Source organism: Syngnathus leptorhynchus, chromosome 1 (assembly GCF_054491065.1).
Source record: "Syngnathus leptorhynchus isolate UIUO chromosome 1, UIUO_Slep, whole genome shotgun sequence".
Classification (NCBI taxonomy): Eukaryota; Metazoa; Chordata; class Actinopteri; order Syngnathiformes; family Syngnathidae; genus Syngnathus; species Syngnathus leptorhynchus.
The window spans coordinates 10,353,217-10,379,245 of NC_141195.1; the positions used below are offsets into that span (position 1 = coordinate 10,353,217).

General features: G+C 40.5%; 1 protein-coding gene across 2 annotated transcripts; it reads left to right on the forward strand.

Moving 5' to 3' along the window:
• Positions 1-441: 441 nt before the first annotated feature.
• On the forward strand, positions 442-24,187 carry ptpn11b (protein tyrosine phosphatase non-receptor type 11b). Of its 2 annotated transcripts, none has more exons than XM_085917064.1 (16): positions 442-565; positions 8,920-9,042; positions 13,153-13,347; positions 14,657-14,849; positions 14,918-15,037; positions 15,322-15,435; positions 16,627-16,723; positions 16,910-16,989; positions 17,182-17,337; positions 17,688-17,819; positions 18,277-18,431; positions 18,651-18,718; positions 18,979-19,130; positions 19,331-19,431; positions 19,911-20,040; positions 20,936-24,187. In XM_085917064.1, the coding sequence occupies exons 1-15, from the start codon at positions 552-554 to the stop codon at positions 19,996-19,998; spliced, it is 1,788 nt and encodes a 595-aa protein (XP_085773190.1). In that variant the 5' UTR covers positions 442-551; the 3' UTR covers positions 19,999-20,040; positions 20,936-24,187. The 2 variants fall into 2 exon arrangements, with proteins under 2 accessions (XP_085773190.1, XP_085773199.1); XM_085917073.1 differs by having other exon boundaries at positions 14,921-15,037.
• The last annotated feature ends 1,842 nt before the right edge of the window (positions 24,188-26,029 follow it).

The window sequence follows — 26,029 nt, forward strand, 5'->3', positions numbered from 1 at the left end:
TTATTTATGTATTTATTTATTTATTTATTCGTTCGTTCGTTCGTTCGTTTGTTTGTTTGTTTGTTTGTTCATTACTTTTATTTATTTATTTTGTATTCTTTTATTATACTGAACGGTCAAGAAGAATTGACTTTTGGCTTGACGTAGTATATGTATTTGTACAGTACAAGGCAAGCATTGTGTACAAACCAACAAAACCAGTAGTGTTTTGAATGTTAGGACAGGGAATTGCACTCCAAGTGTGGAAGGCCATAATATAAATGTAATATGTATTTGTGGTGTTTGATGTTTAATCTTCCATTGCTGTTGTGTACAGTAATTTGATTGCAGTACCGTTCCCAAAATCACAGTGCTTCTAAGGCTTTGTTTTGAAGGCCAGAGCCGGAACTCACGCGTCATACTTGTAGTATGTGTAGTTTGATCAGACAGTTCGCCAAATAGCCCCGAGCCGGAGCTCACTGACAGCCAGTGTCCGCCCCGCCGCCACAAAGTCAATCTTGCACGGGGACAAGAGCACGTCTGAGGACTCCTGACAGCTCGGAGAAACTGCGATGACATCTCGCAGGTAAAGTGGAGTTCATTTCGTGTTTGTTGAAAGTGTCACCTGTCACGGCCAAACTGTTTTACACCTGTTTGACTTTGCACGGAGTCGAGTCTCGGTAAGTTACGGAGGCTGGGAGATAGAGAGCGCCTGCTCTGGACTTGGTGGAGTGGTCGAGGTCAGGGAGCAGTTGAATTTTCAAATGGACATGAAGTCAAATGTGGATCATCTGTTGTATTAGCTCTCATTATCAAGTTAAGACAGCGTCTAGATATTATTACTTGGTTTTCCAGAAGTAGCAATGTAGTAGAATGCACTTTTCAAATTGCAAAGTTGGTTGCTACAGTTTTACATGCCTATTTTATTGATTTGTTTTCTATAAATGCATTGGAAAGTGCAGTGCGCCTGTTTACATGTCATTGTTGAATGGAACAGAAACATATGATGCTTCGTTACGTCATCTATAGATGCGAGCGTTCAGCAATTATACTTTATCTCTGGACTAAGTGTTTGTCCACGTGCATCATCAGCATTCTGTCCTGCTGCAAAGGTGACCTGGGAAATGTTGACTCCAGCAGCTGGCTGCTCTGGAGACAATTCTGTGCGTCACGCTCGTCAAAAATTGCTTTCTTTGCACTCCTGGAGTTGGTAGTTTGCACAAAAAGCAAACACTGTACGGGTGGTAAACAGGTCAGTGTGACATACCTGTTAGTTGAATGTTATCATTGAAAATCCTTTATTTCATGATTTTCAGTCTTCTGAAAGTGCTTACATATTGTTGAAGTTCTATAAAGTTAATCAAATGGAAAGTACAGTGAAACAGTCCATAATTCATTCTGGAACCCTGGATATGTCCAAAACCAAAATCGTCTGTTTCAGGCTTCAACCATCACAAAACCAGTATTAATTGGTTTTACAAGTACAAAAAGACAAACAATATGAAACATGCATGAAAGTGATTTGAACAATGTTCTGTGTTATTTCAAAGATGTATTTTTACCCTGGATTTTAGTATACTCTAATCCCAAATTGTGCAACCTTCGGGTTCCTCTCAGTAAATGTTTTGCAAATACTGGACGGTGGGCACCTGCTAATATTTGCCGTTTGCTGTTCATGAATTTGTCTAATCATGTTTTTTTCTGTGAAACAAATTGTCATCTCATTTGATGAAAAATGTACCTGTTTTTGGCTCTCTGCATATTTTTGTGTTCTTTTAATAACATTAAAAGATTGCATAATATTGTGCCAAAGCCAAAGCCGCAACATAAAAGATAAATAGGTAGGTTACATACATTGGCTGCTTCGCTTTATTAGCTACGATTCTACATGTGGCATGGGATATTTGCAAAGAAGCAGGTCACGCAGATGGAATTTCAGAAACTTTTAATTGCCTGAAATATGCACAAAGCTCATTAGTAAAAATACATAAGTACACTACGTCCTATTTAAAGCTGCAGGGTTTAAAACAAGGGGAAAAAGTAGTCACTTACAGTCTGGAAATTACTTGCCGGATACTTACCGGGGAAACTGAAAGTTTCACAAAATCACATGCACACACACATTCCTCTTGTGCATTTTTCTCAAAATCAAAACTTCTGTTAGCCGCTTATTTAGGTTATTAAGGGTAATGTTATGAGGTGCAATTCGAAGTCATATTGAAATGTTTTTGGATCATAGTTTGTGGTGTATTTATAGTTTAACCATTAATGTTGATCAGTGGACTCAAACCCGTGGCCCTGGGGCTATTTATGGCCCACAGGATGATATTTGGCAGCCTGCTACTTGATATTAAACTTTAATAGTGGTACAGCAACTACCTTTTTTATATTGCAGAATGTCAGAGGTAGGGGTCACAATCAATTCAACCAGTCTTAGCACACACACATGCATGGACGCACGCACGCACGCACGCACGCACGCAAAAAGAACGAGATTGAGTGTTGCTTTGAGGCTCCTTTGCACTTTCTGATCTCAAATCTCACAGTAACAAGCCAAGATGTTTAGCTCAATTCTAATGAAAGTGTTTTTCTCGCTCTGTTGGACCACATTTAAATCGTTCTTTTGATCTACTCATTCAGTTGCCTACGCTTCTGCATCTATCTAAAATGACGTCATGTCTCTGCTCTGTGTTCATTATGAAAGCACCGATATAGCCCCCCAAAGCCCCCTTTGTTAATGGAGCAGACCGCATCTGTCACTGAGACACATTTGAGAAGAGTGAGTCAGTTTTCTGTGTCGGGCCACAGGAAAACAACAGCCCGTGTGGAGGAATAAGATAACACTGGCAACATTTCCAGGACAGCTCTCTGTTTCATGCTTTTCTTTTTTTATGCATTTCATGCAGTGCAGAGTAAAGCAGGAGACCCAAAGGTGCATTAAAAAATACATACAATCCAATTTTCTGACTTTACATTTGGAAACTACTCAATTTGAATATATAGTGATTTGATTTGAAAAAAAAAGTTCTATTTTTTCTGTAATTGTTGTTTTTCATTCTTTGTGCCAGATAATCATAAAAATACCACCACCACTATTACAAAGCATTGAGAAGGTGATAATGTAAAATATTTAGGTGCAGAATATTTTGTTCGTGGGCGTAAAATGTGCATTATTTGATGTTTACCAGACTCACTTTAAATGAGTTAGATTAAAATACAATTCTGTAAAGTATCTTTCACCATCCTTTTGTCGAAGAAGTCACTTCCCCAACAAAAAATGTTTTTCCCCAAAAGCATCCATAGAAAAACCATAGCACAATTTTTGTATTTTAAATTGTTTATGAATGCAAACTTTTCCAACTATAACCATTATCTTTGAACCTTCAAGTTCGCTGATAGTAACAAACACAATTCATATTCAACAGTTTTCTACATTTTTATTTAATATATTTTGAATATAAATCTTCAAAACGTTCTTTTTTTTTTCTTTCACTGTTCTCACCCCCAACCACCCAAAATATGTCTAAGGCCCACTTTTCTGTTCTAATCTACCATTTGAAATCTCAAATTGAGGAGTTATTTGACAATATAAAAAAAAATAATAATGTAGAATAAACGCGTTCATGTTTCACATTCAAAGATAGAGTTTTTCACCAATTCTAAATCTTCCACTTTTGCATAGACACAAATAGTTGATGTAATTCCAAAGGCTGAAAAGATTGGAAGCCAGATTCCCATTTCAAATGAGTAATTCAGTTAATTATGCCATATGTGGATTTAGAGTGGGAAGCATCCAGGCATGGGCAATGTGTGAGTTAAGCACCGCGTGTAAATACAGCAGCTCATCAGCTGGGCTAAAAATACAGACAACGTTACGAAAATCCACACCCAGAGACCCGTCTGCGACTAATATAGCCCTTTGATGCCATGCCGGGTCCGCTAAGTATACCACCTTTTTGTCGGCGGGCCTAGACAGGCACGCCGTAAATAGATGACCGAGGCTATATTGAACTTGAGACATTACGTAAGAGGCTATGCGGCTGCTGGATGCACAGTGGGCCCCGTTTTTCCTTCAACCAGCTTGAGGCCTAACCTGAAGCTCCCAGCTGCCCATGTCTGTCCCATGACACGTTCTGTTGTTTGTTTTTGTTTTTAACTGGGTTCTGTTGTCACCTTATCAGGCCGAGCCATCTTATTTGGAATCTCATCCGCTCATTTGTGTTTGTCTGGTTGGCCGCTCAAGGCTTTTGCAGGGAACTGGGTCGCATGGTGGCCGTCAAAGGAAATCCTATTCTTGGAAAGCCCTGACTCACTCGGGTCTTGAAGTCATGATTTTGAGGAGGAGGGAGTGAGAGTGTGAGGCTGGAACTATAATGGACATTCAATGGTCAAACACAACCTGCGGTGCCGGTTAACCTTGCGTTCCTCATGGGTGCTATGATAATGAAAGTATGTAACCTTTATTCGGTTGTTTTCATATTGCATTTGTAACATTTCAGACATCAAAACAAAAACAAATAAAACATACTACAAAACCATAAAAAAAACCCACCTCAACTTTGATAAGTGATGGCATGCATCATATCAGAGGTGGCTAGAAACGCGGCCGGCTCCCCTCATTCTCTTTATATGCAGCGCAGAGAGAGGCTACATGGTGTGTCAATGTATGAGGTCGGTGAGTGCAAAGTACTTTTGAAAGAAACTGCAAGATGATCTCTACTTAGAGATAATGTAAAGTTGGCTGTTGAGTCTAAACTTGGAGAGTGCCTCCTACCCCTGCGTCTGTGTAACCAACTCCATTGGTCAACTCCTTGGTCCAACGGAACACAGTCTGACAAAATTTCAAACACGGTCAACAAGATTTGCCACTGTACAAAAATAACAGTATGCACTCAAATGCAAGACATATTGGACAATTTTATGCTCCCATCTTTGTGGTAACAATTTAGGGAAGGGCCTTTTTTGTTGCGGCATGACTGCCGCAGTCCGTGCTCGACTCAATCAAAAGACATTTTTGAATGAGTTTGGTAGGGAAGATCAAATCCAACCCAAACATAGGACACGTAATAAATATTCTTCTTTCAGTTCCACCATGTTCAGTTTCACCTGTTATCTGTGATTACTCTTAAAGCGGATTAATATTGGCCTTGCTACAATACGCATTGGCAAGGGACACATTTTGTTTGTGGAATTCTCCCTTTGGCTCTCTCGCTCTCCTTTTCTTTCTCTCTGTCTCACTCTTGCTCTCTTACTCTCTAAGATTTCAATATGTAGTCCTACATCAACTCAAATAAATGCTTGTAGTAATACAACTACATTGAACAATGCATTTTAAGTACTTAATCCAAGGGTCACAGCAAAGTCATGCTGAGATTGTATAGTCCGATACCTCTTGCTGTGTTTAAGTGCACGTTTATCCCATGGCTGAAAAATGAATAGCCTAATGGTATACTGCTGAATTGGCTGGATTGCCAGGGGGTTAGCTTGGCCAGGGCTGACCATGATCCGGTGTAACTACCCCACACACGATTAGATGTAATCTCCGGGCACGGGCGACACTGCTGTTGTGTTTGCTCCTCCGACAAGACCGAGCCAGGACCTTGCAGTTCTGGGAGAGCTGGCACCCTGATCCGGTCTGGCATGGTCTGGTCTGTGTCACAGCCAGCGAAAGCTCTTTTTGCTTGGGGATTACAGGCTGGGCTTTGTTTCCTGTCGACCACTCAGGAGGAAGGCGGTCAGACCAGGCGGCCTAAGCTTGTCACATTTGCCTAAGGTGGAGAAAGGGGGGGGGACTGATAGTGGCGACGGGTTGTGCTATCAAGTTCGCTCACGTTCATCCAAATCCCAGATTACAAGACCCCCGCCCCTCGCTCTCCCCTGCGCACTACCTCGCTTTCGTACATATACGCAAAGCAGCACGTTTCTCTCGCCGTCTCATTCTAGCAACACCCGTAACACAGAGCAGCGAACACCCCTGACCCCGTCCCCCAAACCCTCTATTTATCTCTATTGTCCTGACTTCCTCCTGCCTTCACTTGTGTAACTGTTCAGGATTATTAAAATCTGAGAAGGAAGGGGTTTGTGGAAGGCTTCGACCGAGAATGGTGAGGTAGGCAGAAATCATCCCCACCAACCTTTCTCATGTTCCTACTTTCACATTTACTTCGATTAATTTAACAGAAGCGTACAAGTGTTGAGAGGTCAGCCCTGGAACCAAATCCAGAGGTCATTTTGACCTCTCATCTAAAACACTACTAACTAAAACCAGAGCAATGCTCAAAGTTTTGCTATCTAATTTTTTGTTTAACTGTCCTCTGTGTGAATTGCTTGTTTCGTGTGATCAATCCCCAGCCAGTGTTCACAATTCACATCAGATGAGATAGACTCATAGTAGATTTTTTTTCAGGGTTTTTACTTGTGTTTGCTGACTGGAGTTGAACCATATGTTCCTCAAAATGTTCGCTTGAACTCCAATCTGTTTGACCATCATTTCTAGCTATGTCCAATTGTGTCAGAGTAACATTTCTTGTAGTTGAATCCTAGTGTTACAGCTTCCAGCAATCCCCATTGTTGTGATGATTTCTCCAGTGACAGCAGTTCTGGGATGGAAGGATTAAATATAGATTAGTGACAGACCACATTTTTTTATTTGCCCCACAGTTATTGTTTCTCTGTATATATCGGTGAAGGATTAAAAACAAGACAATGAGTAATCTGTTCACCATCTGACACGCATGGCCTCTCAGTGGTCCCTCAGTCGAGTACATTTTCTGTAAATGATCAGGATAACACAACTATTGTCACTGAAAGATTTTATAATCTCACATTAACCTGGTGACTGTAATTCAACATGAATTTAAATTTTGATGGTTGCTGCTTCTTAAAATGAAATTTGACATTTGATTTATCATGCCCAGCCAAGTATTTTCTGTCAAATTGCTGTACAAATTTAGCATAGCAGCAAATTTATAGTCATCAAAGTCATAACCTTTGAAACAGTCCCTGCCCAGCCCCTCTCCCCTCATAGACAGTAATCTCTTAGACCACCGGGGGCCTTTATCCCATTGAACCACAAAACATACAATTTAACTTATCCCGTCGTAGTTGTTAATGTATCATTTCTACTGTCGCTGCTACAATGCGTACTATGCACTTTCAAATGACCGAAATTGCATTAGTTTCCTCTCCTGTGTCACACCACCTGATCCAGGCTGGTGAGGATACAGGTCAAGTGCATTGTGGGACAGATGTCTGATCTTTGTTGTGAGCTGATCCATTTCTGCCTTTGCCATAGTCTCGCTTTCACAGCCCAGCAGTTAGACCCTATTTATTAATTTCTTCAAATATTTACAGTCCACATTGTTAAAGTGTTACATGACAGAAAAATCCATTCATCCATCCATTTTCTGAACCGCTTTGTCCCCACGGGGGTCGCGGGCGTGCTGGAGCCTATCCCAGCCGTCATCGGGCAGGAGGCGGGGACATCCTGAACCGGTTGCCAGCCAATCGCAGGGCACACAGAGACGAACAATCATCCGCACTCGCACTCATACGTAGGGACAATTTAGAGTCTTCAATCGGCCTACCAAGCATGTTTTTGGGATGTGGGAGGAAACCGGAGTGCCTGGAGAAAACCCACGGGGACTCGGGGAGAACATGCAAACTCCACACAGGGAGGGCCGGAGGTGGAATCGCACCCGCGCCCTCCCAACTGTGAGGTGGACGTGCTACCCAGTGCGACACCGAGCCGCCCTTACAGAAAAATCATCTAAGAAAATATTTTCCATTTAGAATCAGAAAATGTGATTGTCAGTTTAACTGACAGTTAGGACCAAATGAGAGTTGCACACATTAGATAAAGCCTCGGTTGTGCGGTCACATGACCTTTATGTAATGTGGCGTAATGGCTCATGCTGCATATGTGCATACAGCTGCATACTAAATGCTCCTTGCTTTCCCCCCCCCCCCCTTGGTTGAGACAGTCTATAGTGAGATTTTTTTTTTTTCATAATGATAATGCAGCTACCCTATTCCAACTGTCATCAGGCGGTAGGCAATTATTGTTAAATCCTATCATCATATCTGTGACTGCTTCCGATTAATTGATTTCATATGCAAGTTTTGAATATTGTGTTGTGTGTCGTTGTGCAGCAACATACTTATATACGGTCAACCCAAAACATTTTAAGCACCACATTTTATACCCAGGCAAGACCACAATGACATCGAGACATTTTTAATACTGTAATACCTCGAAGTATTTTAATTTCTTACTCAGTAGTATGTTATACATTTAGTTAGTTTTGCTAAAATTGCTGGGGGGTTTTGTTTTGTTTGTTTTATACTGTATATTGAGAGGCATTTTCTCTTTAGTGTGTGCTGAATAATAAGTTCTACACTTGAATTTATGAAGAGTATCGAACGAGTAGTATGTTTTACATTTAGTTAGTTTTGCTAAAATTGCTGGGGGGGGTTTTGTTTGTGTTATACTATATATTGGGAGGCATTTTCTTTTTAGTGTGCGCTGAATAATAAGTTCTACACTTGAATTTATGAGTATCGGACTCTGCATTCATTTTTTTTTTTTTTTTACCCTCCAGATGTATGCATATCTCACATCCGCAGTGGGGAAATAATGAGGTTTATCTCTCAAATTGAATTTAGCTTTTTTCTCATCACAAATGAGCTGTTAATGTTGTTAGCCTCGTCTACTCTGACAAAACAATGAAATTAACGAGGCATCCCAGAAGATAACATTTGCAATCTAAGTATGTTGTCTGGTTTTAATAGCAAATATGACAGGACCTGATAATGACAAATTTTCTAACCTAACATAAAAGACATTAGCATTGGCATGTCCAACATTTTATTCATTTTATTTCATCAGGCAAAATACACCTCAGACTTCATGCATGACTCCATTCTAATTTTTGTTTTCAGGTGGTTCCACCCCAACGTCACCGGATTTGAAGCAGAGCAGCTCCTGTTGACCCGGGGTGTCCACGGCAGTTTCCTGGCCCGGCCCAGCAAGAGCAATCCGGGGGATTTCACCCTTTCAGTCAGGTATTTATGTTCTTCCTCTGCTTCCTCTTCATCTGTTTTCTCATCGATCACAAGCCTTTATTCTGCCTCACTGTTCTTAAATGGTACAAAGTTCAGTTGTGAGAGCAAACAAACCTCAGTTCTGTCTGGCTGAGGGACTAGTTTACCCAAGACAAAGACAGTGAAAATAACGTGAGGATTTTTAGGTACAAACCTTACTCCTGCTTGGCGAAAAACTGGGCTCATCTCCATTTTTGTGCCATAACAAGTCTAGTTTATTGTGTAGACCAAAGGCGTTTTCTCTTGGACTCCCTCAGCCCACTTAGAATTCGGAGAGAAAACATAGCCTAAATGTTAGACTACCTAAAAGCATGTCTAAATGGTAGCGCAGGCCGATGACATCATCTGCAAGCGACCTTTTGGTTTGCCTGTATAAACTCACTTAACGCCGGAAATCTCATGCGTGGACCCCATGAGTCTATTTTTGCTTCCGCAATGTCAAGCTCTACATGCGCTTAGATGGCCCTCGATCATTTTAAAGCGAATGAGGGGATCCACTACGAATGCCCTAGATCAGCGGTCCCCAACCTTTTTTGCGCCACGGACCGGTTACATGTCAGAAATATTTTCATGGACCGGCCTATAAAGTCCGGGGGGTAAATACGATGAAACAAAATGATATGACTGGCATAAAACCAAACCACATAAAAATAAAACTCACCATTACGTTGAATTAGTGGGAGCTCTGTCCCTCGCAGACAATATTCGAAATTATATATATATATATATATATATATAGTTTTCTTTATAGACGCTACATTTATTTATATATTTTTTTCTGTGGGGCCTGGAACCAAATGATACCGGTCCGCGGCCCGGTGGTTGCAGACCTCTGGCCTAGATCATTTTAAAGCAAATGAGGGGATCCACTACGAATGACCAGGAGGCGGCTATATCCCATCGCATAACGAGTCAATGCCCATTCCTGCCTGTGCAAAGTCGAGAAAAATACCAGAAGAAAGAGAAGTCCACCCATGTGTCATTTGCTTTGCTCTGAACTTGTGCTGAGCACAACAGTAGAGCCCCAAGTGGCCTTTTAGGGAGGAGATATTTACAGTTTATATTTCCAGAGAATTTATATACTATTTTATTAGTCCTATATCAACATAAGCTCGTCTTGACTCACATTTCAGTGTATCACACTACAGCACACCGTCTCTAAACACACACGCACGTACATCCAGTTTGTTCTCAGAGCAGTGGAGAGCTTAATGAGCTAATTAGTCATTATCCGGGATGAGTGATAGTTCAGATGGTAATAGTCACTGTGGGAGGTTTGTGTCCTCGATGACTTCTCGTCCTCTCCTTGTTTTGCCTCCCTTGCTCTTATCTCTACAATTTTATATGGATGTGAATTGGAACGCAGGAGATATTCCGCAAACGCAAAAGTCATGTTAGTTCTTTGATGTAATCAATTTACTGGCTAATACAAACTGTAAGGGGGGGAAGCACAAGTTTACGTAGCCCTAACATCTGTGTTGATATTACTGTTAAGAGTTGTGTCCAGTATTTCTACAAACATCCTAAATGATACGAGAATGTTTTTTTTCACATAATGTCATGTGTATTTCAGCATCGGCCTTTTCCTGGCTCAAATCGAGGCAGAGCTATTCTTTATTTTTTTTATTACTGACTTATGGATAGTTCAGCTCATGATGTTGAAAATATATAGCTCATATAAAATGCTGAAATGATTATTTATGCTTGAAGAAATGTGTGGTGAAGTAGAAAGTTTATGTAATTTCTAATGGCAGTGAAGGGTGCTTTCTCACAAGCAGTCTTTATTAAGTTTTGATGAAATTGTAGTTCATGACTCATTTGAACGCGTGTGAAAACGGCAGTCTGGAGCAGACTAAATAAACCAAAAGCACTGTAATGTGGTTTGCATGTAATGTGAAAGCAGTATGTGCGTGCCATCTTTTGCTTGCAACTCCGACACCAGGTCCTCCTCAGCAACAACACCCTATTGACAAAAATATGATGCTCCCACCATGTTTGGAAATGTGTGATCGTATGAGTGAATCAGACATTTGAAAAGCATAGCACTGACATAAACACAAGTAAAATGTTAAAAGATTAGACCATTGACTTGCGTCTTTTGGTTTACATTCTTGAGAGCAATCAGAAAAGCAAACCATGTGGTTTGTAGCAGCACATTGTGATACACTTGAAATGTTTATCTTACGTCCAGACACATTGTTGAAAAACCCAGATATTGATTGCGACCGGAGAAAGCAAACTAGGTGCGAAAGCACCTCAGCACTCTCGTATTTTTGTTGTGAATTGTATGATTCACGTTGCCCAACTGGAAATTGTGGGATCATTAATTTCCTGAATTTTAATCATGGAATAATTTCAGGCTCTGAACACAGCATTAACATGCCAACAGTTAAACTTCAGTCGACCTGAGGTTGTTGTTATGGAAACGGTAAGCCAAAATTCCACGCTTGCTCTAATGGAGTTTGCATAGTGTGTGTGATGATTTCCTCTTTTCTCCACTTTTGTGTTTAAGGCTGATGATAGGCTGCATGATGTTCACCTTATTTCATGGTGCGTTTTCTGAGAGTCCATATACCCATTTTTATATGGGAATGCAGTATTTAGCATATTGTATTGGAAATAGCACTGTGCCCGTTCTGTAATTTGCATTGTAATATATATCGAAAAGTAATTAAGATAGTAAATAAAATGTCACAGCGTATGTTTGGTTTTTCCATCGATAACGGTGTTTAACTGTGAGATAAAAGCAGTCTAAGGCCTGTGCGTTGAAGTGGGCCTTAAACAGGACTATGGATCCATGGCACCATGCCAACAGCCAATACTAAAGCTATTAAGCAATTACCGGGAAACACAAAGAGAGAAAGGCAACAGCTCATGGCACAAAAGGATAAAGAAACATGCACGGGATGCAAAACGGAAGTATTGAGAGACACATCTTGATACCAATCAATCAATAGGAGGTTGGCTTAGACTGCTAAGTTGCTCCCTCCAGAATGTTCTTCCTTCGTTTTATCAAGACAGTTTTGTGCGTGGCCATATGTCTGTGTTGTATATATTCAGTTGCGTTGTTTTCTGTGAGTCAGTTACGATGCAGACTGTATGCATTTGTGATTCCCAATCTCATCACTTTAAATGTGAAATTCTGCAGTCAGACCATCTGCAGTTATCAAACACTGGGAAAACCACGTTCACATAAGAAATGTATCGGTTCAAAAATCAGGACAGACTACGGTGAAGCACGATAACTACGTTTTTATAAACCAGCCTTGTTTCACCTGCCAATTAGGCTAAACCAAGATAAAAGATTTCAGCTCTGGCTTCCACTTTCTGTAGCTTGCATTCATATGACATTACCGTAGTTGACCCTGCCTCATTTACAGTAAAGGTGAGTAATGGATTTTTCAACAACAAATGGATAATCACATTAATCGACTACTATTTTAATCAGGTAGTTGTTTCATCTGATCTCTCAAATGTAATTAATCTCTGATTTTTACAGTCTTTCATAAAAACTGACTTTTTATCATTTGTGTTTAAGACATTTGATACTATCTGCTTTTACTTTGGGAAAAATAAATGACAGAACCAGTAACTGTACCCATTTCAAAAAAGTTGGTGAGTACAAAAGGAAGACCTCAATGATATTGCTTAATTGTTGTTTTGTTCTTGTTTCCTACTAAACAAAACCAAATAAACCACAATAAAAAAAGGTTGTGTTGATACAAAATAATAGATTCTAAAAAATGATCATGACAGCCTTATTTTGAACACTTTCTGGTTGAGCTGTGTATTTTGTACACTCAGTATTTTGTACACTCAGACATCCATAAAGGTATTCACCTTTATAGATATCGGCATGTACAATTGAACCACTTCTCAAATAGATTTTGTCAATTCGAGCCTTGAAAATCAGCAGATGGCTTGATAAGCTCCTACTGTTGTATTGTGCGAGTGGGTGTTGGCGTGATCTGTTTTTTACTCCCGCCGGCACACCTGCGGGAGTCATTTTCACACGCCTGCAGGGCATAAGCGTACCTCGGAAATAAAAGAGCTGTCCCTCTGCCCACCAAGGCGCAACGATGAGGTGACCCACATCAAGATCCAGAACTCCGGGGACTACTATGACCTGTACGGGGGCGAGAAGTTTGCCACGCTGGCCGAGCTGGTGCAGTACTACACCGAACAACAGGACCTGCTACGCGAGAGGAACGGTCATGTCATCGAGCTCAAATATCCGCTCAACTGCAAAGACCCCACGTCCGAGAGGTGCCCGCTTCACGCCCACACCAATAAATAGGATCCTATTTGCATAGAGCATTGCACAAATAGTATACTCTGTAAGGTCAGCAGAAGGCAGCGCTACTTTACATAAACCTATTAAAACTATGTGGAAGTTTCTTTCTGTCTGCAGAAAGTTTTTATAGGTATTAGGTTAAACTTTTCACTCCACTGATTTTACAGTGTTGCTTTTAGAGTTGAAGAGGCAGTTAAGCCATCCAAGAGGTGTTATTAGTGAAGCTTTTAGCGCACTTTCCTTTCATTGCCCGATTGCAGCTTGTGATGCACTTTAACCCTAGACAGGCTCTTCATTTCCACAGAGTTGGAAGATAAATTGGATATAGAGTATTTTTCACCACCCCGATAAAATATTGCACATTAAATTCAGGATCACATATATTTCTAAAACCGCCAACAGATTTGTCTCTTGGTATTTTTGTCCATTACTGCAAAAGAACAAATAGTGGTGAGGTCAGAGGTCACTCATATTGGACCAGAAGCCCTGCTGGCTCACCATTTTTGTTCATCCTAAATGAATTATGTGAGGTTCGTTCCACACTAAACCCATCCTGTAAAGCTCAAGATGTTTTGGGATAAAATGAAGATTTGGAGGGTGGCATTTAAGAGCCTAAATACAGTCACTTGTATAAGAGTGGCTGGATCTCAAAACGTCGTCCTGTGCTTCATTGGCTACAGCACATACGCAAGTATCCTAAAATGAAGAGAAATTCTCGCAGTTTCACGTGTCACTCCAATCTTCGCGTGACAGCGGCAGATAATTGTGTGATGACTCAAAGCAGAATTACTCATTGCAGCTACTATACATTACAGCCTTTCAGTGTCTTGGACGATTCGTCTTGATTCCATTCAGTGTTAACAAGATTTTTTTTTTTTTTTTTTTTTGATGAATGGATCGGTTCTGTTTTGGTGTGGACGTTGCCTTAATAATCAAGTAGGAGTTGGCATGCTCGATTGGTTTCACCCTGCAGCAACATTATGAGGCAGTTTCCCCCACAAGAAGGAAGAACATTGTTAAGCCTTCCTCATCTCAGATCCTCTCATTTGTCTTCCCCACAAAAACACCTTCTCGCCTCAGGCTGAGCTGTTGCGATTTTCTTTCTTGTTCTATACTCGGCAACTTCACCTTAAAAAAGATGTGCACAATAATAAAACGTGGCTTTATCTTAAACTAAGGGATAATGTGAATAAAATGCTGTCATACTGCACCATAAATAAAGGTTGCTTTGTATTGAGTGTTGTTGTTTGTATGTTTGTGTATGCCTTCTCCGTCCTCCAGATGGTACCACGGCCACCTTTCTGGCCGAGACGCTGAGAAACTGCTCACCGAAAAAGGCAAAGCCGGGAGCTTCCTGGTTCGAGAGAGCCAGAGCAAACCGGGCGACTTTGTCCTCTCGGTCCTCACCCACGAGGAGAAGCACGAGAACATCGACCGCAAGACCAAGGTCACTCACGTGATGATCCGATCCCAGGTACCTCAGCTTGATGGCGATCATGGTGATCATGAAGTCATCAATCAACTCCGTTTGGCGTTCTCCAGCAGGATGGTAAATACGACGTAGGTGGTGGCGAGAAGTTCGACACCCTGGCAGACCTGGTGGATCACTACAAAAAGAATCCTATGGTGGAGAAGAGCGGCATCGTCGTGCACCTCAAGCAGGTTCGATTAACAAAAACTCATTTGCTACCAGTTCTTTCAATGTTACTTTTTCCTGGATTTATTTAATTCCTTCAACACTTTGAACATACTGCACAAAGATGAGCTGTTTAATGCAATTCAATAAATAAATAATCAAATAAAACAACAAATCGATAATCATCTATTCCTTTATTCTCTACTGCTGACCTTGTTTAGGGCTACGGGGCATCTCACCTGACGAGAGGCGGGCTACACCACAACTTGTTTTGCTGGTTTAATATCTTTTCATCTCCTTGTCCTAACAGCCCTTCAATGCCACGAGGATAAACGCAGCCAACATTGAGAATCGAGTACGAGAGCTCAACAAGGTAGCAGACAATTCAGAGAAACCCAAACAAGGATTTTGGGAGGAGTTTGAGGTATGTTGGCTTAAAAGTCGAGCTGATTAATATTTTATAATAAAAAGAACCCTTAGAATCTCTCTGCGGACTCTGGGAATCAAGTGTGTAACACTTTAAGGTGACAACAGCTTGACTCGCAACTTTATCATCATCTCAGTACTTTGTTCAGTTTTATCAGATCTGTCTTCAGATGAGCGTGTAATTACATGAGTCATACTCAGTCGGAGAAAATACCGTCACTTCTCAAGATTCATCCACACTTATGTATGAAAGCAGCTCAGTTCTCATGTATTATACAAACCCCAGATTTGCTGGAATCCATTCTCAAAAAATCAAAGTATTGTCCCCATATATTGGAATTTTTTCTTCACATTCAGACAGATTTTTTGGTGTAAAGCATTTTCTTTGCTGGCTAACAATATCAGCTGCTAATGAATGTGACTTATTCTTAAGGAATTGCAGGAATACAGTAAGTGTATTAAATGAAAGTTGAGTGCCACCTTCCTATAGAGGCAGTGACATATTTATTTTATTAGACTAATTATCCTTGTTTCACAGTTTACATTATGCTCTCTTGTTTCATATCTGCTTGCCAGCCATGATAAATATTAAATGCAGTATTACCAAATATTAAATCCCAGTGGCAGAATGGAATCAAAATAGAAGCACACACAATAGTGAGGAAAGAAAATTAAGGAAATTAATTAGTTTTCCTCACAGCCATAATAAAGGTAGCCGTTAACCATTGTAGAAATTTGAACTGAAGTTAGAAAGACACCCGCACCATGTAATGTCTTCCGGCCACTGCGCAGAATATTACACATGTATACATTATAGTAATACAAGTATAGGGACCGTAATTCCCCCCTGAACCTTCATTCTTTATCCTATTAGGACACTTTTGCATGGCGGACCGGTTTCCATGTGACACAATGGGGGAAAATGACACAATCATTCAGAAATGTTGCTTTGATCACCGGAATTGCAGAAAATTCCGTTTTCTATCAAAGTGGAATCAAGGCATTCCGTGCTCTATTTTGGGGGGTCATTTTTGAAGTCTGGGTGGACTTTGCATTTTCATCTTGTTTACTGTATGTGTGTGGCACAGGTGACATATTTTGTCAATATGACACTTTGTCACATTTCATTCTGTACATAGCACGTAATCAGACGGACCAAAGACAATCTCTCTTACTCTGATCCCCACAGGTACTTCAACAACAAGAGTGCAAACTGCTGTATCCCCGGAAGGAGGGCATGAAAGCAGAAAACAAGAGTAAAAACAGATACAAGAATATCCTCCCCTGTGAGTCGCAAAGCATGCTGCTGTTTCCTGCCTCACCGGCTTCCTGTGGAAAGAAAGCGTGACACAAATAGACAAAGCACACAAGGCCTCTGATGTGGCTGCGATAACTTGCAGACAGAACATCAGTGAGGTCACAGAGAGCTGCACTGGGGATTAATAACGATGTTTTACTTTTGTTCCTTCCAGTTGACACGACACGAGTTGAAATTCGAGATGTAGATCCAGATGTTCCCGGTTCAGACTACATTAACGCCAACTACATTCGAGTGAGTCTGCTTGAGGCGAGAAAGTGTCCATTGCGGACCTGTTGCTTTCTGCAACACGTCACCCTTGATACAATATAGTGCTGATTATGTACTGCCCCCTATTGGTATAAGGTGTACTGTACAGTAACACCACACTTTTTTTGGTCAATTTAGTTCATGATGCATGAGTACAGGTCCTTTTCTTTCATGCAGGGCTTGCATGAAGAAGGGCGCCAGGTGGAGGAGGAGAAATTTTTCATCGCCACCCAAGGGTGCCTACAAAATACAGTTTGTGACTTCTGGAAGATGGTACATCAAGAGAACACGCACGTCATTGTCATGACCACAAAGGAAATAGAGAGAGGACGGGTGGGTTTACCTGCTACTTTTCTGTGCTGTAATAGAATTCAGTAGAAAATGCTACAAGAAGCTGGTGCATTCTCTGCCATTCAACTGTAAAAAAGTTTTTTAAAAAAAGTATTATAATAATACATTAACGACATTATTATCACATCAGTTCATTTTGTACATACTACTACTTGTAGTGTGTGGGGGGGGGGGGGAGTAGACATCTAACAAGGATACTATGACAACTAAGCTGATTGCAAAAGCCGCTTGAGTGGATCTCGTTCTTTAGGTTGCCTAATTCCTGCAAACATCCTGCAACCCAACCACTAACTCCCGTATCACTACACCTCTCTCTTATCCCGTCGGCGTAGAACAAATGCGTCCGTTACTGGCCCAACCTTCACGCCACCATGGAGTTTGGACAGGTGTTGGTGAGAAACGTCGACGAGCGACCGGCTCAGGATTACATCCTGAGGAAGTTGGAGGTGACCCGTCTGGACCGGGTAGGGAAAGCTCTGCCCTCAATCAGTGCTGACACACTGACCTAAGGTCAGATTATCTAACACAAAATCCTCAGCACGTGGTTGTGCTGATGGGGAGTTTGCTCTGTTTGCTCTCAAGGATCTAGCAAACAAATGCAAGCAAAGCCTTCAACACATAAGCATATAAACGCATTACTGGCTGACGGGTTTACCTGGTTTTAATGAGCCACTTGTCAACATTTTGAAAGACGTGACAGTCCTTTGAAACTTCCAACTACAAATTTGTGGCTAAAGGAAGGATGTGATTTAGCATTTCTTCCTGAATCGTATCACTTGTTCAATTTGATATAGAAGTTGTCCAAGTTAGTTAGAGTACGTGGACCAGATTGTGGATTTCCTGCAAAGTGCATATTCTAATATGAATACTGAAAGACCTTATAGCTTTTCCTTTTTTTTTTTTTTACTTTGTTCCTCGCAGAGAGAGCCTCTGAGATACATCTGGCACTACCAGTACCTGAGTTGGCCGGACCACGGAGTTCCCAACGAGCCCGGAGGGGTTCTTTGGTTTCTCGAGGAGATCAACCGGACCCAGAGGACCATTCCAGAATCTGGGCCCATTGTCGTCCACTGCAGGTACCAGCGAGGTGCACAGTTAAGAGCATCCATGGGCAAGTTGCAGGCCTTAGCCAAGTCTGAACTCATGAGCCTGAGATTAAGATTGTTATAGTCTACAAACTCCAAGTCAAAATCTATCTGAGATTCCGAAATCAATCAAATGTGTTTTTCAGACTGAGTTGACGTGGCTGTCTCTCTCATGCATAGTTTGACAAATCATTCTTGCTGTCCCCACAGCGCTGGAATTGGCAGGACTGGCACCATTATTGTCATTGACATCCTCATCGATATTATCAACCGCCAAGGTGGGATCACCTTTCTCAGGATTAAAATATTTGTTTTGCTTTATGCTCTTGTCACAAATCAAAGGTACTGGAACATAATTTCAGAGGTGCTTGTTTTTTTTCTATTTGTATCACATTCATTCATCTTAATGGCTAATTGGATCAAAAAGAATACAAGTAAAGTACAAAGCTTTAGCCTGACAAGATGTCAGTGACTCTAATTTGCAAAAGTGAGAGCGTATCTTTCCATCAAGAAAGAACCCAAGTGCTATTCTCCTCAGGCCTTGATTGTGATATTGACATCCCGAAGACCATCCAGAGAGTACGGCAGCAGAGGTCCGGCATGGTGCAGACAGAGGCTCAGTACAAGTTCATCTACATGGCCGTGCAGCAGTACATAGACACCGCCCAGAAGAGACTGGAGGAAGAGCAGGTACTCCTAAACTTGAAAATATTCACAAGGGACCAGTACATGTTATGCTAAATTGGTGAACTGAACCTTGGCAAATATCCCGGAAGGTCTCTCAAGTGATCAATTCTTGTTTTCATTCTGGAACTTTTTGGTCTCATTCAAATTAGTTAGTGAGGATGAAGTCAAGCTGCATAGTAATATTGTTTGTTGTCCCTTTGCAGAGGAGTAAGACAAAGGAGAGAGAGTATTCCAACATCAAATATCCACCGATGGCCAATTCAAGGTCCAAACTTAACATGGCATCGTCACGCTCGTCGTCCGTGTAAGTATAACTCAGTCCTTTGTGTTGAAGTGACTCTTGACGTGTTCAGAATGTCCGTGGCGACTCCTAGAAATGAAAAGCTGCTAAGAGGCTATCTTGGCTGTCTTTCTTAGAGCCTCATTAACCCGCTTTGTTGTCGTGCGCCACCATATTTTTGTACAAATGTCTAAAATTACCAACAACTGAAAAAGCTATGCCCACTCTGTGCCAGTTAGTGAAAATAATAATATTTAAGCTATTATGAAAGCCACTAAACTGCCAGGATTTGTTGTTTGTGTTTTTGTTTACCTACCTATGTGCCAAACGCATGCACTTGCAGATTGTCTCGTGTGTTCAGTAAATTTAAAGTTTCGGTGAAGGTGGGTCACTTGAAAGTCGTACATGTAAAGAGTACAATTGTATAAAAACAGTCGAAACAAATCTTTAAATAAGGCATAGAAATGCTGGTAGCAACATTTTGTCCATCTGTGGAATTGTAGAATGACAAACGACGATTCTTCAAGTGTGTACGAGAACATCAACTTTAAAAGTCCGCAGACGTCCTTCAGCAGTAATACCAGGAGGTAAAATCGGTGCTGCGGCCTGCCGTTTGTTTCTGCGAGCCTCGCTGTGAGTATCATTTGCAATTTGGATTGTGTCCGACCGCATCTTGTCATTATGAAAACCTGCTCTCCTTGCTCGGGCTCTTTAATTAAAGAAGAGGAAGAAGAAAATCTCTCCACTTTCAAGTAATTTTGAGAGCGTTTGTTGTGCAGACCTTAAAAGTCAAAATTCAAGTACATGATAGTGTAAATATTTGGCACTGGCAATCCTTCCAGGGTGTACGCCGCCTCTCGGCCAAAGTCAGCTGGGATAGGCTTCCACTCGCACGTGAGCTTAAGTAGTTTAGAAAATGGATTGAGAGATAATTCATTGTTAACAATGAATTATATAAATATTTATTAGTAAAACACATCATTTTGTATGTGCTATACATTTAATGTTTTGAAATTTTAATACTGGTAAATATATATTTTCAGAAATAAGAGTATATTATTTGAATACTTATTTTACTATTTTATCTTAAAATAAACCATTTTATCATATACATGGACATTTACAATGTAGGTTATTATTATTTTAGCTCATCTACCGATCTGTCCAATGTAAAATTTCAGTATTCACCAAAGTTTGCTCAGAGACATTTTCATTCCATCTGTCTTGTTTTTTGCCCTACACGGCTAGCTTTGACTTTGTTATAATAATTATAATTGATTTAACAATGACCCTGTATATACATACAAATCGAGTAGAATATTTGTAGCTGACCGTTAATGCTGGCTGAAAGCAAATAAAAAAACAAAGCAACATTGTATGCTTATCATTTGTATGGACTTTGAACCATCAAGCTCTTCATCCCAGGATGCTGTGTATGTCTTCACCTCATTCAGAGGTTTCGCATCTTCTTAATATAGAGAGACAGCGGCCTTGAACACCACTTGACTGTCTTGTCTGTTCCCTTCAGTGTCAGCAGAGGTCTCATCAGCTGCTCCAAATCCCCCCCAGTGGGGGAGGCGGAAGCACGCTGTACTGCCTAAACCCTGTGAGAGCGCAACCTGCCTGTGATGAGCGCACCCTCTCAAGCTGGACCTCGGCTTCTGGAGTTAAATCTCCATGAACAAGGGGGACTTGTCACACATTGCGCCCTCGGCCCTCGAGCTCTTTCCGACGGCTTGCTCACTCACTCGCTCGCTCCACTGCTGCCTCCAAAAGCCTTTCCCTCTCTTAATCAATGAAAGTGCCTTGTTGTCTATAATCAAGCTGTTACATCTCTGCTCTAACCAGAAGTTGTGCCGCCACCAATATATTGAACTGGAGCTTAGGAAAGATCAAAGCAAGGTCCACCCACAGACATTGTAACTGAGACTGATACTTGTTTTTGTCATCTCATTAAACAGGAAAGGGAGCATTAATCTCTGGTCAGAACAAGGGCATGGGTTTTTATTTTTTTTATTTTTGTTTTATGAAGTCATCAACGTCTCCTCTTGTATTGTTGCTTCTCATTGGCAGAGTTTTGTTTGGAACTAGTTCACAAATTAATTGGTTTTATCAGCTCTTAAGATCTAAGCATGAGCCAAAAGTGGTACCTGGTGCAATAGAACAATGTACTGCAATTTGCAAAGGATTGTTATGGCCACCCCAAAAAAGATTGTGTCAATACATAAATATTATTGGAAAATTATTGGTTTAGGAGAATAAAGTTGTAATTTATGAGTATAGCATCTCATAATACAATTGTAATATGTGTAATGTTACATGGAAAGAAACGTATGTAAAAGAGGTCCTGATCTGAGAAAATGTCCTGTACTGTAAAATTAGGAGGGAAAAGCTGTATGGAAAAAAAAAAAAAAAGAATAATTTCAAAACAATATCATTGTAACATTCTAAGATTATATGGGGAAAATGTATTGCAAAAAGTCCTTCCATTATGAGAAAAACATTGTGCAAGTAGTTGTAATAATGTGTCACAAGTCAGTTATAATTTTATGAAAAAGTCATAATTATGCAAAGATTAGACTGAAAATTTGCATGGATAAAAACTACGTTATTAAAAAAACAAAAAGCTCTACTTTGACAAGAAAAATGTCTTAATAAAAAAAAAAAATCCAACTTTCCAGAAAGGTATGTGTGTGTAAATAGGGGTGTAATATTACAAGGATAAAGTATTAAAAGTACAATATTATTGTGGAAAAAATATTTTTACATAAAAATGATTAGTGATGAATTAGCAAAGAAGCCGCGATATGATTATGCACACCTGACCTCCGGTAAAAAGAGCACGAGTGTCAAGTTTGACTTCAGGGTGGAGTTTGCAAAAAAAAAAAAGAAAATATCACATGACAGTAGACTAATTATCAGGCCGGGTCATCCATTTTGATCAGAGAAGCGAAAGTGAGGGCAGAAAGATGTAAGTTCACATCTTGTTAGCAGTTAGAAAACTGTTAACTCCGCCTTTGACTGTACAATTCCTATTTTTAGGCGGGTGTTGAAGAAGGGATGAGAAAATTCCTGAATGAGAAGTAACCATCTCTGGATTTTTTTTTGACTTGCTGTCCTTGTTAATCATCAAGTCTGATGCGCCTCAACATCTGGCCTCAGAGAGGGTCACAAGGCAAAAGGGATGGTGATTACGGCGTGCCAGATGGCTATCTGCCCGAGATTGAGGAATAGATTTGTCTCTAAAAAGTAATTTAGACCACGGCTGTAATCCAAGCTTGATGGTATCTGAGCGCGCAAAGGCCACGTACGTCACCGATGCGATAAGGAAGGCCGTTGAAGCTTCAGATATTTTTAGCCACTGCCAAAATATCTGCGTCAAAAACAATTGCAACCATGTTAATGGAATGTAACCCGCCTCGGATATAGGTCAAGCTAACGAGAATGAAGTTCAGCAAATTTGGATCAGCATGCGTGGTGTCACTCTGCGGTAAAAATGCAAAGTCCCACGTTTGGCACTTTACCAAACGTGCTGTGATCGAGCTCGATGAAATCTCTAGACTGCAGCCCGGCTAGCCATAAGAAATATTTCATCTAACAATCGCCCAGTTGTCTTCCGTGACAGTTTAAAAAAAATCTTGCCACGACAGTCTCTTAATTGGATTGCTGTAAGCTGCCAGGAGTCGAGTGTAAACGTTCAGAAATTCCCAAATGACTTAAATAAATTATTTCCTTCATTTTTGTTTCTGGCTCATCAAAATTAATTACACAAACAGAAAAGATTGTCTTCTTGTTTTGCCTATGCCTCCTCGCCACATTAACCACAGTTATCGTTTTGCAAAGCAGTGCGCGTTTACAGGCAGTGTATGGCAACCAGCATAATTCGTCTCAGGTTCGACAAATAACGCTGCGCTTTTTAAATGAACGCCTCGCAATATTTGATGTCTTCAGGTAGAAATGCAAAAAAAAAAAATCATCCCCCATTTTTTGGTTTTGCCCCTTTGGCAGACTTTCTCCTTAGTAGATCAGCTTTTACATCTTTTTGTGTGTACAATCAAGTTTGCCTATGTGTTTTTGCACATGCAAACCTTTAGTAAATCAGGCCAAATTTGTGTGCTCAAATGAAAGGGGGGGAGGAGACTACTACCTGATCCAGAGGCTCAGTCCCATGACGCTGTTGTTGCCGCGAGCCTTACATTGAAAAAATGGTCCAGTTGCTAGTGAGTGCTGCATTCACAGTCACCTTGTCATATTTAGCTTCTTTTTAAATGTTGTCCACATTTATTACCTTGATGGCATTGATTCGCACTGTTTTAGAACAAAGTCTCTCTCCCTTTCCCTTTGAAACTGCGGCTCATGTTCCCGGAAATAATTGTTTTTTTTGTTTCTGTATTTATGAACTTTGTCATACTATTCATCTTTTTTGATGTGTTTGATTTTTCTTCCACTTTGCCTCTATATGATATGTTGTAACATCGATACTTGAAAGTACAAAACTGCTGAATCTTGGACATTTGTCTTTTCTTTTTCTTTTTTTTAATGTTTTTGATTGTGGATGTGATGTTATTATTCTTATGTACAAGGAGGCTTGCAGTGTACTTTCTGCTTGTCCTCTCGCCGTGTATTTACTTGAAGAGAGTCGTGCGTGTTGCTCTTCCAACTGGCTTCTGCTCAGATGCCTTCAAAATGCTGTACAGTACAGGCCGCTACCTGTGGATGCAAAAAGTCGCCATGAGTGGCAACAATCTGGTTTGTTACAATAAACCTAGTGGAAATGTTATCCCGACTGTGGCTTTTATGATGGTGACACTGGTTAAATTTAATAGGAAAGTCTTAAATGAGAGCCATTTTAACTTAAACATTATAAAACAAAAGAATAAAAGTACTTTCAAATAATCTAACATATCGCATAACTGTACTGGACTAACTTTCAGGAAGTTGTCCTTTTATTACGGTCCCCTAATGACTTGTTTTATAAAATCTTATCAGCCACCTGTCATCATGACGAACTGCACAAAAAATCCCTTTTTGCTTCATTGAGGAACACGCTCTCACTACTTCCCGACAAGGCCTTTGTTGTGTTTCGTCCTAGAGTCCAAGGTTCATTTTGGGAGGGTGTTTTAGTTAATGACAAACATTCATTACAATGTGAACTTTTCCATGATCATATTCACATCACATGGTAGCTCACGTCACGCTCTGTTGATTCTGCTACTAGTGTTGGCTCGTGAGTGAACGATTCGTTCAAAAGACCGAATCTTTTCAGTGAACGAGAGTGAACGAATCAAGTGATTCGTTCTTTTTTCAGTTCATATGACTTCAACCAGAAGGTGTTGGTAATGCGCATTGAAGCTGGTGCCACCTCACCTTGAAACAAAATGAAGAAGAAACTGACGTAACTTCAGGTTCACGAACGAGTCATGAATTGCATTGCCTGTTCACTAACCGAACGGATCTGTGAGTGAATGAGTCATTGAGTAAGTAATTTGCATTTCCAGTTCATCGCGAGAACAGATCAGTGAGGGAACGAATCCTGACTTTCCCGACTTCCCGTTCGCTAACGAGTCAATGAGCGAACTGCCTTCCCGTGCATCAACGGATCAGTGAACATGTTGCATCTCCTGGCCAGAATGTCGATTTACAATTTGCCAAGGAAAGAAAGAGGAAGAAGCGGGGAGATTATGCTTCTCTTTGGGTCATCTTTATTTTATATCACTTACCGTAGTTTTTAAATAACGTGTTGTTAGGCTACGGATTTTAGCTATTTATCTGACTCCAAATTGCGATCAACACTTGACACAAGTTGCTATGTCCCAATCCACACACTGGCGCACCTAACAATTTTGTGAGTTCGTTCTGTCAAAGAGAAGACCAGTAGATCAATCAGACCAAATTCACCAATTGTTTATTCCTGACAAAGCGCACTAATACAGGCTTGGGTCCCTCACACTAAAACTCGTGCGTTTTTGTGACCACCAAAAGACGAAACATTCTTCCGGGTTGCCCAGTTTTAAAGAAACACAATATGAATATTAAAACATGCAAAACATTGTGTGATGATTGGTCGATGGCCATCTCCTCCCCGTCGAGGTGTTATCACTGTGGTCAGGGGGTTGGGTTTTTTTCCTCTCGAAGCCCGACCACCTGGACGTGGTGTTGTTCTTTGTTCTCATTCCTCACCGACCTTGAGGTGTTATCGTCCAGTACTCCCTTCGTCCGGTACTCCCTGTCTGGGCCTGTTCCACAACACTTTGAAGAAAACAAGTTCATGCAGTTTGCCTGCACATTCTTCATCACCCACCAATCCACACAAGCACTCCAATACTAGATATTATATTGATATGATTATAAGTTTAACACAACCTTAAAAAATATGTTTGCAAACGGCTAAAAGCACATTTCCCTTTAGTGTATACATATACACGTCTAAATATTGTAATCCAATATATCGACTGCAATTTCACATTAGATTGCTGTCTTAAAATGTACTTTTACTATTATTATTATTATTATTATTATTATTATCATTATTGTTGTTGTTGTTGTTATTATTTTAATAAACATTTATGTTGAAACTTGTCTGGTGTTTTATTCCTTGTTTTTATTTTTTTGAGCATGAAAA